We start from the raw sequence: 15133 nt of genomic DNA, 5'->3' as shown, positions 1-15133 counted from the left end.
GCTACGATTTTCATTTTGTGGATATTCGAAGATGTTAAAACACAATTATCCACGAAACAAATTGTGGAAATCAAAATCTACTATTAGCCACAAAAAAAAATTGTGGAAATAAGTAGCCGCAACGTAATTCGTGGCTGTTCGTAGAAAACTTAAACCCTAACCATGCCCTAAACCTCTAATGTATAATAAAAGTAATAATAAACTCTAACATTTGAATTATAAATTTTTAAAAATTAATATGTCAAAACGAAAAATTCAACACTTACAAAAATAAAATATAACTCTTTTCAAATTTCAAATTCTAGACCCTAAACATATCTTAACCCCTAAATCAGTAATGTATAATAGTAATCAGGAACTTTTGATCATAAAATCTTAAATATAGTATCTTGGAACAAAAAGGCAACACTTCTAACGATTTTTTTTTAAAACACCAAATATTATCATTTTTATTGCAAATTCTAAACCCCAAGGTAATATATTATATACAAGTAGTATGTAATGTATAATTAATAAGTGGTTCACTTGTAATTACATATAGCTTTATCTTATCATCTGTTAGATAATATATCATCTCATACTATGTATCCAATATCTAACACTTATCATTTGATCTAAAAATTGATTATTTGAGTGGTTCATTTGAATGTGCCAATATGGAATTAATCCAAAATTTATAAAGTGTTTACGAATTTGTTAACACTATAGTCTGATATATAATTTTATTGTGATCTACTTAACTCAGATTTTCATTATCGTGTTTATGAATTTGTTAACACTATAGTCTGATATATTATGCAAGTAAAATAATATTACCACTTATACATATGATCAGTAATAGCATAATCACTTAAGCGGGAAATTTTAGAGTCTGCCGCCAAACAAAAAAATTGTTTACCACCTAAATGAAATGGGGAAAAAATTTAAGCTCCAAAAAGCATTGGATACTTCACCTAAACAGTTTATTCTTCTCCTACTCTCGGTTCCCTTTTCCTTACGACTATCTTCTCCGCTTAACACAATTCGCTTTTTGCTTCTTCTTCTTGCATTCTTAGCTTCAACTTATTTTCTTTCTAGCTTTTGTGGGTAACTTGGGGTTTATCTCGCCGTAGATCTGGGTTGGGGCTCATAACCGATGGTGGCTGGAGCGAGGGTTTGCGGAGTTCCAGACGGCATCAGATCTACAGTTATTCACCTTCCTTCTCATCTCTCCGTCGCTAGTCACGGGTTCGGTTTTGCAAAAAAGTCGAGATCTTCACCGTAAGAGAATAAATACCAATTTTCAGATTTAAAACCTTTCTAATTAAGTCAAGTTTCAGATTTAATGGTTATGGTTTCAATTTTTCTTTTTATTATGAAAAGACGGACTCCCAGATTTTTGTAGAAGCTTCCGCTTTATTGCATTTCGTTTATATCTGATTCCATGGCTTTCTTCCTGTCTTGTACAGGAAAAAGAGATATAATAAAGGGTTGTGGTCCTCGTGGAGTTAGCAGGTGGTTATATCACCAGTATTTGCGAATTGAGCAATGATATCCTCTTCCTCATGCGGTACACACCTTTTCCTTTGTACTGTGAGTATGAACAGAAATCTCCCAATTCTAGGAGTTCAGTCTTATTTATTGTTTTACCTATATATATGTGAAGTGTTGTTCTGATATATATGCTTTTCTAAGAAATCTCATGTTTTTCAGGCTTTTCTTTTAGCAATTTGTTCTAACTCATGTTGTAATTTTCTGTCACAGGCTGCAGTGCTAAAAGAGAAGTGTAAGATTGACTTGTGTCTTATGAGGATCACTGGCTCAAGTAAAATGTAAGTCAATGAACTTGTTAGAGTTCTTTGTAGGTAAATTACTTTACTGCTTTTTCCTTACACAATCATCTTTTCCAGGGGAATCAACTTATCAAGATGGAGTTAACTTATGTAAGAAGAGGGAGAGTCAGCTGATGCTGATACATCAAGCTGTTACTACGACTGGTTGCTGCTGCTGCGAGGAATTCATGTGGTCACTACGACCCATGACATATCAGGTAAAGTGTTAAATATTTGCTTTAATCATTTTTCAATAAGAAGTTACAAATTTGTTCTTGTTGAGGTCCCCTGGTTTGTTTATCAGAAAAACTAGTTGGTAACACTCTTTCCTGTGAATGCAGAATCTAAAGATCAGAGATCTCTAAAGAAAACCGTACACATTTCTTCTATGAAGGATGACGGTGGTGAGCAGTATCTACGTTTGCCAACGGCGGTGGTGGTGGTGGTTACGGCAAAGACATATCACAAAATGTTATTTATGTTTTAAGTTTAGTTAATTTATTTTAATTTTATTGTATAACAAAATATTATTTCAAACAAAATTAATTGTTTCGTTTTTCATTTATTTTTAAAAATTTATTATTTAATTATTTTAATTCTATTCTATTGCAAAATAAATAAATTTTGCTTTGTATTTTTTAAAAAAAAATAATTATTCAATAGCTACAAAATTGCCACTTAAAAAATTGTGGCTATCAAAAAGTAATTTGTTGCTATCCGAAGGTAATTTGTGGCACAAAATAGCCACAAATACATTAGTCTCTATATGTTGCTACAGCCACAAAAATGTTGTTGTGGCTATGTCGTAGAAAGACATCCGCGGATTGCCACAAATAAGCGATAGCCACAAGCTTGACGCTGCAATTTTATTTTGTGGCTAATCGTAGCTATTGATCAAATAGCTACGAAAATTTGATTTTAGCTACAAATATTTTGGTGGCTAGAAACAATGTTTCTTGTAGTTGATCCCTTCAACAAGGGTACGTAGGCAGCCGTCATAAGGCGCAGCCCAAATCTTATCGCGTTCCACTTTTAGAAGAGCGAGAAGACCACTTACCACAGACCTTTTCAACCATTAATTCCGCCTAACTCACCTAACTTGCCTAACTTGCCAAGACACTCGCTAGAACCTCAGGCTAGATGCTCATGGTTCCAACGAGCTGGGGGGCTAACTGTTGGGGTCATAATCGGTCACGACGGAATCAATGTCTGAATGTCCGTAAAAATCAGCATGAACGTTTTTACGAAAAGTAATCTTCGTAAAGAAATCTTTACGAAAAGCCTTACGGTAAAATCTTGTTCAATTCTCAATCGAACCACTAAACACCGATTGTCCGAAGGCAACGGACACGTATCCAAATCGGCCATGGACAAGCTCAAGTATTGGCCATCGGACCACGAACAAGCCAAGCTCGGTCGCTACGTAGCGACTGAGCACACACACGGCTCAGTCGCTACGTAGTGACCGAGCTCAAGCCAAGCTCGGTCGCTACGTAGCGACCGAACTTTCCCAAAACGTCGATACGACACGAATCCATGCATTCTCGCCTACTCTTTAATGCTATCTCCCATAGGCCATGGCTAAACCATTATTTGTTTCTCATCACTCGAAGTCATCAGTCAAACTTTATGATAAAAACCGCGGGAAGTTTGTTTTTATCGAAGAAACCGTAATAAACGTTTCGAGTCAAAGACGGCCCAAAGAGACCTAAAACGCAACTCGAAGCCCACTTACGATTTCTTAACTGAAAACCCATAAGCCTTATGACGGTTTATGCTTGGTTCGTAAGGCAAGATAAATGTCAAGTTTCCGCGGATAAATGTGAAGTTTCCGAAGATAATCACGAAGATCGGGAAAATTGGAATATCTCCATTTTTGAGCTATGACGGCTTAAGGGCAGAAGGGGAAAGGCGCAAACCGACCTAGGAGCAAGTATATAAGGAGTCCTAGGTGAGAGGCAATGGGGAGGAGAGACACAGCAAACTCTCGGCACTTAGAAACTTGGAGGCATTATTCTCGACATGCTCTATATCTATGACTGGCACCCCTTTACCAGGCGAACGCGCACAAGCAGTTCGATCTCTTGGTTCACTCTTGAACTACGTTCGGCTTGATCCTCGAATGGGATACGTAGGCAGCCTTTCAGAAGGTTCAGTCCGAAATCAATCAAAACCGTTTTCATATCTTTCTCATCTTCTGTTATTGAGCTGCGACTCAACTAGGTTTAAGGTTTTAGGTTGCTAGAACTAGGTAATTCTCTGACAGCTAGGCTTTTATAATCTCTTGTAATGATCGCAACGCTCTTACGCGGATTCGAAATAAGATCTACCTTTTCTATCAATTCGTTTTGTTATCTTTTCATATTTTCCGTATTTATTTGGTCACTTGTCGTTGGCTCTCGCAGAGAATCCGGGACCTCAGGGAAAGTTAAGGTTTCCTGACTTTCCTCCGATTACGGAAATCGACGGTGTGAATTTCGGTTCCCACAGTCGAGGATGTGTCGTTTGTCCCCAAGGAAGGACATGTGATAATCAGGGGATTCGCTTCGAATTCGTACTCGTTTCAAAAGCATTATTTCTTTGTATGTATTGACAGTGCGTCCGTCGAGAGCTACATCCCAATCTTTCAGAATCGATGGGGTCAAAAGGGTATCTTGTTCGAGTAACTATTAGTTTTTGTTTAGAAGACATCTAACTTTAGTTTTTGTTTAGAAGACATCTAACTCTGTGTCCATTTTCCTTTTTTCTTTTGCAGAGACCAACATCATTGCTCCATTTCCCGAGGATCTTCTTACCGTTAGAAATATTCTCCGGGGTGGGCCGTACTTTTGGGGCCATTTTCCCCCGTAACGTGTTCGTCGCGCAGTGGCTTACAATCACTCTCGACTTCAGTCTGACTTGCCGGTTAAAGAAGAGTCGGAAACGAATATGGAGGAGTATGTTCCCTATGACATTCCAGGTGAAAGGGAGAGGTCAAGATCTCCTAAGAACAAGCAGATTGGCATGAAGATTGACAATGGTGATGTCGATGGGCTGGAGTATCTGTCGGATGAGTTGTTCCGTAACTTCCATGATGGCCAGGCCAGTGGCAGTGGCGCTGATCAAACTGATCCGACGGGATTCAACGACTTCACCCCCGATTTCAACAGCTTTTCCGACTTTACTCTGAACTCTGATAACTACTTCATCTTCGTCAAACGCAGAACAGATTCTTGTGGTAAGACCGATGGAAGTGTCTCGGGTTGCTGGAGGATCATGGCCCGTGATAAACTGATCAAGTGCAGGGAGACCGGGAGGATTCTAGGGTTCAAGAAGATTCTCAAGTTCTGTGAAAAGGACAATAAGCGATCAGAGGAACAGGAAGAAGAAGAAGATGAGATCATCTGGGTCATGGAGGAGTACAGGCTCGTTGATAAATGGAAGCATGACCAAGTGATTTGCAAGATTAGGGATTTGCTACAACATGAGGTTACTACCTTGCTCGCCAAGCATTTCTCGTTTCTCCCTAAATGGATCAGACCCTTTTCTCAAAAAGACTTCATGCCGAGGTGGGATCTCTGTGTACCAAATTTACCAACGGATGAGATCATCTCGTACTATCTGAAGATGTGTGTGGATGTTCAAAATGACTGGCCTACCCATTTCCTCCAAAGCGAACAAGTGTACGGTGTAGTGCCGTGGATGATCGTGGATCCTGATCAAAGCTCTGTCGACCTACAAGAGGGACCCTATTTCTTCGTTAACCGCACAGAGAGTTCTGGTCGGACGACAGACGGATGCGATGGAGGTTGCTGGAGGATCATGCGACAAGACAGAGTGATCACTTCGAAGGGAAACAAGGTTCTTGGGTTCAAGAGGTTGTTCAAGTTCTGCGTCAAGGAGAAAAAAGAACCGGTTTACAAGTTTTGGGCAGATGAGAAGTATAAAGTAAACGAGTTTAAGGTGACTTGGGTAATGGATGAGTATAGGCTGGCTAAGAAGAAGGAGCAAGGTAAAGTGATTTGCAGGATTAGCCTTCTCTTCCCATCACCACTTACCAGTCATCTTGAACAATTCTAGGAAGAACTTGAGGATTCCAAGTGTGTTTCTCATGTATGTTTGAACCGAAAACGGTGTGTTTATCGGATTCATACAATGAAGAATTTAAGAAATTGATTTCTTAGATTCTTGAGGCTTAAGAGAAATCAACATAGAAATCAAATGAAAAATGGACATCAAAAAGAGTTTATTGATCAAAGATTGTATTACATGTATGATTACAAGTGTAAATTAAATCTAAGAATTCATAAACTCTTTGTAAGAAGTGTTCTAGGTATCAAATGGAGAAGAGAAGATTAAGATAAAGAGATGTGTATCTCTATTTATACAAGGAAGAAGCTAGAGCTTCATGGTAAGATGGGCCTAATTTGGTTATCTAATGGTCCTAGAGGGAGGATGTAAATCCACCCCCAACAGTAAACCCCCCCCCCCCCCCCCCCCAAGTTCGTAGAGAGAGATGAAGTCGATCTCTATGAATTTTACGAATAGGGTTAATTAGACACATCCATGCCTATGATGATTTAGGCGAATTTACTTTGAACTTGTGCCTAATAAAATGCGAATTTTCTTTAAACTCGTGCTTAGCGAGAGACGAGCTTACTAAACTCATGCTGAGACAGAGGCGAGTTTACTGAGAGCTCGTGCCTAGTAGAAGGAGAGTTTCTGTAAACTCATGCCTAGCCAAAGACGAGTTTTTGTAAACTCGTGTCTAACGATAAGCGAGTCGATTGTAAGTTCGTGCCTAATAACGAGCAAGTTCAATTTAAACTTGTGCCTAAGATACAAGTTTACCGAACTATTGCCGACCCGAAGTCTCGTGTTGAGATCGTGTGTGCCAAGCAAGTTGTTGGCTTGTGCTGCTTCCGACAAGCTCGTAGGTGAGGGCCGTCCTTCGAAGCATGAGGACATGATGGTGGCAACCGCTTGTTGATCCTCTTTTCCTTTTGGCTCAACGATCTCTGGTTCAAGAAAACCATGATTATGATTAGATCAATAGAAACCATAGGAAATAACCAACTTTTGCATAATTAATAAGCAAGCGATCAGACTTGTTTTGCTTAATGCTCGTGAGTTGAACATGATGATTAATTATCAACTTATTAATATCATAAGCTACCAACAGTAAAGCAAATAACAAGAGTCACCCCATAAAAAGTCATACGAGAATGAGTTGTTTAATAATTTAAACCAAAGCTATAATGCCTAACACATGTGTGTAATTTCAAAGTGATTAAAGCATGTAATGATTTGATAAGAGAGCTTATCTTTGGTGGTGAGGAAGAAACAAGCGTTGAGGTCGAGATCACGTGACTGCCAAGATCGAACTTTTACTGAGATGATCTCCAAGCAATGCCAAGATCACGTGATACTGAGAAGTATGTGCTTGTGATAAGCGGCCATGAAAAGCTCTTGGGGAACAATAGGAGACTGAACAGGCTGATAGAGAGTAGACTTTCGTAACTGAATCCAATGAAGACGCAAAGACGCAATCTTGACGACATCAAGCTCAGGAAGCAAGCTTCTAGCGGTGGAGCTGTCTGTAGAAAACGTGGACAGTGCTCGAGCCAAGCTGTTTGCAGGAAGCGACAAGCTCTCGAGTAGACTTCCGTAACTGAATCCAATGAAGAGGCTAAGACGCGATCTTGACGACGTCAAGCTCAGGAAGCAAGCTTCTCAATCGCCGCCGCAAACGTTGAGAAAGACGAGCACCAGGAATCTGATCTTAACTCGAGAGCTTATAGCTTCCTGCAAACAGCTTGGCTCGAGCACTGTCCACGTTTTCTACAGACAGCTCCACCGCTACACACCAGCGAACTGGGGGGACTTACTGTTGGGTATTGGCCTAGCCCTCCCAAAAGGCCCACAAGATAATTGCCCAAACACTTGATCACACAATGAAACTCGGCTCATCGACTCGCGAGCTAGCGACCGGCTCGACTCTAGACTAGTTTTAGCCGACAGAGCGAGCGACCGTAAGTCATCGGCTCGACGACTTGATTCAGCGGCCCGACACCTCGGCCCAATCATCGAGAAGGCCTGTTAGGTCAAGGCGAATTAGATCAACAGGAGACCGTCTATAAAAGGAGGAGGAGAGGTAACAATGAAAGGATCCGCAAATTACTACACTCACTTTCGGCTAGATCTAGGGTTTCATATCTTATCATCTCACCGACTTGTACGGTCCGACGAACTAGATTTCGCCGGACTAATTCCGATCACTCTCTTTACCCTTTTTGTAACTCCGTTTCGGCTCCTTGATCTAATAAAACACGTCTTTGTCTTGACCCACCGACGAGAACTCGTCCTTTTCTCTTTAATAGTTTATCGACAGTCTCAGTTCAAACAGTTGGCGCCCACCGTGGGGCAGACAGAGTAGCGTAAGCAAAGATCATGGCTCGATCTGACTCGCCGTCCGATGACGAGTCACCAATGACTGAAGGCGCTCCGACAGCAGCGGCCTTCGCAGACACCATACTCGAGAGGATGGCGCAGCAAGACGCCGTCCATAAGGCGACGAACGAACAACTCGCCGCCATCTTGGCTCCTTTGGCCAGAAACTCAGGAGATCCAGCCTCCACGGCCCGAAAACAGCTCTTCGACACTTACTGAACAGCCGGCGCAGAAAACACGAAGAACACAAACGCCGCCCAGGTTCAAACACCCGGTGGCGTAGATCTCGTTACCGTCCGGGAACTCGCCGAGCTAAAGCAGTCGTTCCTAGACATGAAAGACCGAATGCTTGAAGGACCTACTTCAGCGCCGTTAATCAAGCGCGTCCTCGCCGAAACCCTAAAAACCCTCTTTTCTCGGCGAATCACCGACGTACGGTACCGACCAGCCAAGAAAATCCGCCTTCCGACTTTCGCCAGAAAGGCAGACCCGACTGACCATATCACCGCATTCAACATCGCGATGGGTCGAACTAACTTTTCCGATGAGGAAAGAAACGCTGGCTAGTGTTGGCTCTTCGTCGAGAGTCTTCAAGGACCAGCCCTTGGATGGTTCACAGGATTGGAACGAGACTCCATCGACGACTTTCACGACCTGACGTCCGCATTTCTCAAGCAGTACATTATGTTTATGAGACAAGGAGCGACCCTATCTGACCTTTGGAACCTATCTCAGGGAGCGAACCAAAGCCTCCGCGACTTCATGGAGAAGTTCAAAGCTGTCGCTTCGAAGGTGCATATCCCAGACAGCATCGCCGTTGACGCGTTGATGAATACCCTCTACTTCAAGTCCCTGTTTCGCGAGGATCTCTACAGAAACCCCACCAAGTCGCTTCAAGACGCTATCGCGAGGTCGAACAACTTCATCCGAATGGAAGAAGACACAGCAGCGATACTCAAGAAAATGAATGCGGCCGCTAAACCGACGACTGCTCCAAAGCTCCTGAGGCACGCCATGAACCCCGACAGCACGCCACAGGCAACAAGTCTAATCAGCAGAAAAGCTTCGTCTATGTCGTCAAAGATAAAAACCCGCCCCCGGGATCGACTGTCATCAAGCGCGAGAAGGGTTGGAACGTCTGGGAGAACGACGAGAAGCCGCAGACCTCTTCGGAGCCTTCAAATTCGAATCCTGGCCCGACCAAGCCAAACCTATGGTTCAGCTACCATAAGTCCAAGGCGCACGATACGAGGAACTGCAGGCATCTGGTCGACGCCCTCTTCTCATCTTACGAAAACGGAACAGCCCACGTCGAGCTTCCCAAGCCTAGGCAGAACAACACCAAGGGCTGGAGCAAAAACAAAGAAAAGAAGGCTCAGAAGAGTCAAGACAAGGCCGGAGCCCGACCCAAGCGCGCAGAGGACGACAAACCAGAAGAGCAAGACGAAGACGAGGGCGAAGCACAAGTCGAAGAAGAGCAACCTCGTAATCGTCGACGTGTCCAAGTCATCCTCGCACGACCAAGTTCCCCTTCGGATGAAGAAGAGGACAACAAAGTCCGCGATTCGCACGAACGCTCCAGCAAGCGACAGAGTGAAAACGGCGAACCGGAAGAGTCAAATGACTTGAGAAACAAGCTCAGACGAAAGTCGCAGACAACCGACCGCGTGCACGACTCCAAAAACGATCTTCGCTCAATCATCAAAGAGTCCAAGGCTAAAAGAGTCGAAGACTCTAGTGTTTCACCCCTCCTTCTAGCGCCAACTGTTTGAACCGAAAATGGTGTGTTTATCGGATTCATACAATGAAGAATTTAAGAAATAGATTTCTTAGATTCTTGAGGCTTAAGAGAAATCAACATAGAAATCAAATGAAAAATGAACATCAAAAAGAGTTTATTGATCAAAGATTGTATTACATGTATGATTACAAGTGTTCTAGGTATCAAATGGAGAAGAGAAGATTAAAATAAAGAGATGTGTATCTCTATTTATACAAAGAAGAAGCTAGAGCTTCATGGTAAGATGGACCTAATTTGGTTATCTAATGGGCCTTGAGAGAGAATGTAAATCCACCCCCAACAATGTACATCTCTTTACGCATATTCATTCAGATTATGTTTCTATTTCATTTTCTGGCTAGTTTTGTATAGTTCTATAGTCAATCTATTGGGGAAAACACACACATTGTTACATTTTGACAGAGAGCAACTCTGTTTTCTTTTGCTCTGTGTTCTGATAGTTTGATAGATAGTTTTGAAGATTTGAGTGAGTGAATATTGTTTGGCGAGCTTACTATGCATTAGTTGTCCCACATCGGAAAGCCAACTTATTTTACTACACTAAACATGAGTATATATATAGGGTTCCATATATTTAATTGAATAAATGTAGTTTTAATGAAGCGTTACAAAGATCCTTTTGAAGCCGCCATTGAGGAGGAGCATAATGAATCTCCTCTAGAATCACCTGTTTGTAATGTTAGCGACAATGATGTTGGCCTTCTCCGTCAGGTGAAGACACTTAAAACCTCTGAGGATATGGAAGTTGATCCACCATAATCCAAGCTAATGATCGTGAGAAGAAGGTAGCCAAAATGCATGCTATTATATCGTAATTCACAGAGGATCAAACTAGTCGATATGAATGTTTTAGGAGATCTACTCTTCACAAATCAAACATGAAGAATATGAACAACGACGACCCTAGGCTTTCCGTTGTTAGTGGTATAGCAAAGATGTTTGCTGCCGAACTCGTGGAAACTTCTTGTTATGGTCAAAAGGAATGAAATAGGACACATCAGGCCCTGCCACATCCGAGATTCTTATCGTAAGCTCAAGCTTCAAGGAAAAGTGCCACAAAGAACAGTTACACGCTTGTTCTGCTAAGGCAGAGAGTGACTTCGAGAAAGACAAATCATTATCTATCTATATATAATAGCAAACCATTTTTTTTGTGATCATCATCATTTTTGATCATTCGGCCAGGTTTCTTTGTTATTTTTGATCTAAGGGATGAAAAGTCTTTTCCTTTGAGTTACGTCATCAAAAAATTGTTGTGTCATCCATCTTCCCCAATCCTCCTCTTCAGAAACAACACAACCCTTCCTATATGGCATCTTTCCTGAATGGTTTCATTTCCAATCAACACAACCATTCAATCACACCTCTCTGAACATTATATGTATGTCTATGTTCCCTATTTTTACATACGATGCACGAATCACGATAGTAACACATCAGCCGTCTCTTGTAAGATACATTTCAGAGACGTCCCGAGAAGATGTTCCGTGTGGTGAGGGGATGATAAAAAGTTTATGGGTAGACACCGAGTTTACAACGCCAGAGGACCTAGAATTTTTATGCTTCTCTATACCAAAAAATTGCAAGATGATATAGGTTAAGGTCTAAGGAAGCAAGGGATATAATGTGAAACAACAGGAAGTTCGATTGGAAGGTTAGGGGGGGGGGGGGGGGGGGATCTGGAGACTGAAGATCACAGAGATATGGGGATAAAGGTATGTCGTTCCATGATCTAAAAATCGACCGTTTCACAAATTACGCGGACGGGCGTTGATCGGAGTTAGACGTGGCGAGTTAGGGGTGATCGGCAATATTTGGCGGTGGTCCAAGTTTAGTCCGCCTGAGCTGTGTAAATACAAAACGCGGCGAGTAACAAGTGATAGTTCGGATCGTTTCCGTTACTGGTTTTATACTTCATCAAATGAAGAAGACGACCACGTGCTTTTAAACACTTATTTAATATTTTTTCTCACCGGCCCAATTATAAATTATTCCAAAGGCCCACTTAATCAAATAAACTATAATTATGATTCTTCATGCATTTGCTCTTTATAACAAAAATTTATAAGTAAATTTTGTTGAATATTTTGTATTTTTAAATTTTTTAGATAAATATGCTCAAAATACATTAAAACATTCATAAAATTGCTCCATGGATGTAAGATCTTTATAACAAATTCTATTATGTAGAGGTGTTCGATCTAGTAAAATTGAACCAATTAAAAGCGAACCAATATATAAAAAATGGTTTTGGTTTGGTAACACAGAATATACCGAATTGATGTTATTTTTAATAAAATATGGTATATGGATATGATTTGATATATAAACCGATTAAATAAAATATAGTAGTATAACTATATGTAAAGTATATAATATAAGTGATAATATATACATATTTTATTTCATTTATAGGATCTTCATATTTAAAATGTTGACTTTAACAATTTAAAATTTTAATTTTGAGTTAAAAGTTATATTTTCCATTTTATCAAATCAAATAAAACACAACTTTAAAATATGCCTGCTAATTTTGTTATTTAATAATATTATACTAATATATTTTTTAAGTTTATAAAAATTATTATTATTAACTTAATATGTTTGATAATTGTTTTAAATAATAAATAAAATAAATAATCTATTTAAAAAACTCATATATCTTTATGTTTGAATAAAACCGATATCTAATTATATAAAGTAAATTTTACAAAATGGTATAAAAATAAGTATATTTATGGTTTTTGATTTAAAATTGAAAAAACTGAAAACCGATGGTATATATACCGAACCAACTAAAGTATGGAAATTTTAAAATAATATTGAAAATTTAATAGTGATTATTAAACTTAATACTTGGGTTGCATCACTTTGGTATTAGTGTTTTCAATAAATTTATTTAGTGTTTTCATATTTAATGTTTCTATTTTAGCTACATCAGTTTTAATATATATTTTAAAATAATTCTATGTAATTATTTTAAATTAATATTGAAAACTTAATATTAACTTTCCCCGCAATTTCGCGGGGGTCCACATCCTAGTATATCATAAAGCCAAACCCATAATATATGTGTTTGTTTTGCTTTCTGTTATGCTTTATAAATAAATGGGTTCGTAATATCATATACAAACACACTTTGAAAGGATCTCTGCTTTCTTTAAATAAATGTGGTAAAGAGCCGTCTCTTGCTCTTAAAGTCAGAAATGATCTCTGCTTTCTTTCTTACTCATACCACGCTTTGAAAGGATACTCTGAGTTGACAAGGGTACCTAGGCTTTGGGCTCCTTGAAACATCTCCTTGTTGTACGATAGGTCGTCCCCAAGGAATAAACCAGACAATATAAGGATTTGCTTGGATTCACTGCAATGAAACATGGACAATAAAATTCATATAAATTGTGTTATGACTTCTTTATTACTCTTCAACAGAAAGCGTATTACCTGAGGCTTGGGTGGCCTTTGTCAACAACAAAGGTTCATTCACAAGAACGGCTTGGCAAGAACCAAAGTCATCTTGGTGATGCCACACTAGATCACTCTCTTTTGCTTTAATGTTGAAGACTTGTCTATTCAAGCTCATCAGAAAAGTCACTTGAGGTTAACTCCACCTGCCTTAAAGAGATTGTCTTCATAGTAACAACCATGATTACCACTCGGACAAAGAAACTTCATCTTCCCAGAGTTGTTTTTAAGATAACTTGAGCAGTCATATTGAGGGCTCTTAATCAGCGAGCACTAAAAGTTCTCTCATTGTGCAGCCTTCTGACACTAGGGGGCGGGAGAGGGAAACGAACCTAAACCTAGGAATGTCAAACAGGTTGATCCGTCTCATTCCATCCTGTACCGCAGCGGGCTCGTCTTCGAGCGGGTCCCAGCGGGTCAGGTCCGTGCGGGCTGCGGTCCTCAAAATGGCTGACCAAACCCGTATCACAAAACATGTAGGCCTTTGCGGATCGGCCCGCGGGACATAGAATTACAAACGGACATATGGCTCCTGAACGCTTCAAAACATGATTCAAGACGCTTTATCAGTTTCATGACGCTTTATCAGTTTCATGACGCATCAGTAAGTGAGTTTAGTCGAGGATTGAAATGGATAAGGCAATACAATTGTTAGTTGAAGATTTAGTTGGATGAAAACACTAGTTTATTTACTTTTGTAAGACTCCAAACATTTTAAAAATAAACAATACTTTAATTGCTCAATCCAAATATTATAACTCATAAGTTCATATAAATGTTTTAGTTTTCTGAATCCAAAATTAAATAAAACCAACACCAAATCAAAGATTCTAATCCCAAATATAAATAAAAAGAAAACATCAATCACACTTCTTGCTCTTCATCTTTATCACCAACAAGCGACAAAAAGATGGAGATTTCTCTTCTTCACCTTCAACGTCATCCTCTGCAAATAAGAATAATAGAAGTCAGTTAAAGATATATTGAAACCTAAAACTCCAAAATGTATGATAATGTGAACAAATACATATAGGCAAAACTACGAAGAACCCATTGCGGGAACTAGATCTTCTTTTTTTGGTGGAAAGTGAGTTTTCAAATTTCTTATGATTACTCGAAGAAGCTCCACCGGTGCAGATCGTAGGCGCTTGGGAGACCGGAAGCATCATCGACCCTGAAACCACCATCACCGGAGCTACATAACGTCAAATCGTCTTCTCTCTCTCTTTCTCTCTCTCTCTCTCTCTCTCTCTCTCTATCTCTCTCTCTCTTGTTGGGGTCAAAAACGGTCAAGACGGAATTAACGCTTCTCGGTTGATTCGTCGAAACTAAACACCAATAGTCCAAGAACACGTTCAGACCAAGATTGAACTGTCTCGGACATCGATTAACGGGTACCACCCAAATCTGTGCATTCTCTTCTTTTCCTCAATGCTGGCTCCCACGTCCCACAGCCATATCACTTCTCACACCGTTCCGATCAGAGTTACCGTTGAAATTTTGCTATTAAAACCGCGAGAACTTGTTTTTATCGAAAAGAAAATCGTAACAAACATTTCATGTCGAAAGACGGCCCAACGAGGTCTAAAACGCGACTAGAAGCCCACTTACGATTCTTTAAGAATGA

At 40.0% G+C, this 15133-nt stretch overlaps 2 protein-coding genes and 1 long non-coding RNA gene across 3 annotated transcripts; all 3 read left to right on the top strand.

Annotated features, from left to right (window-relative positions):
* The first annotated feature begins 521 nt into the window (after nucleotides 1–521).
* LOC106394541 lies at nucleotides 522–2401 on the top strand. Its single transcript, XR_001278898.3, has 5 exons — nucleotides 522–1260; nucleotides 1449–1549; nucleotides 1744–1811; nucleotides 1890–2029; nucleotides 2153–2401. It is a non-coding gene; the product is annotated as an uncharacterized LOC106394541 (long non-coding RNA).
* Nucleotides 2402–4147: 1746 nt separating this feature from the next.
* Nucleotides 4148–6265, top strand: LOC106398369. Its single transcript, XM_013838938.2, has one exon. The coding sequence runs from the start codon at nucleotides 4740–4742 to the stop codon at nucleotides 5868–5870; it is 1131 nt and encodes a 376-aa protein (XP_013694392.2). The 5' UTR covers nucleotides 4148–4739; the 3' UTR covers nucleotides 5871–6265.
* A 2308-nt stretch (nucleotides 6266–8573) lies between these two features.
* On the top strand, nucleotides 8574–10012 carry LOC111205659. Its single transcript, XM_048755623.1, has 3 exons — nucleotides 8574–8802; nucleotides 8860–9278; nucleotides 9359–10012. Exons 1-3 carry the CDS (start codon nucleotides 8574–8576, stop codon nucleotides 10010–10012), a joined length of 1302 nt encoding a protein of 433 aa, XP_048611580.1.
* The last annotated feature ends 5121 nt before the right edge of the window (nucleotides 10013–15133 follow it).

The sequence above is a fragment of the Brassica napus genome, chromosome C4 (assembly GCF_020379485.1).
Source record: "Brassica napus cultivar Da-Ae chromosome C4, Da-Ae, whole genome shotgun sequence".
Classification (NCBI taxonomy): Eukaryota; Viridiplantae; Streptophyta; class Magnoliopsida; order Brassicales; family Brassicaceae; genus Brassica; species Brassica napus.
This window is presented reverse-complemented; position numbering and strand designations above follow the sequence as displayed.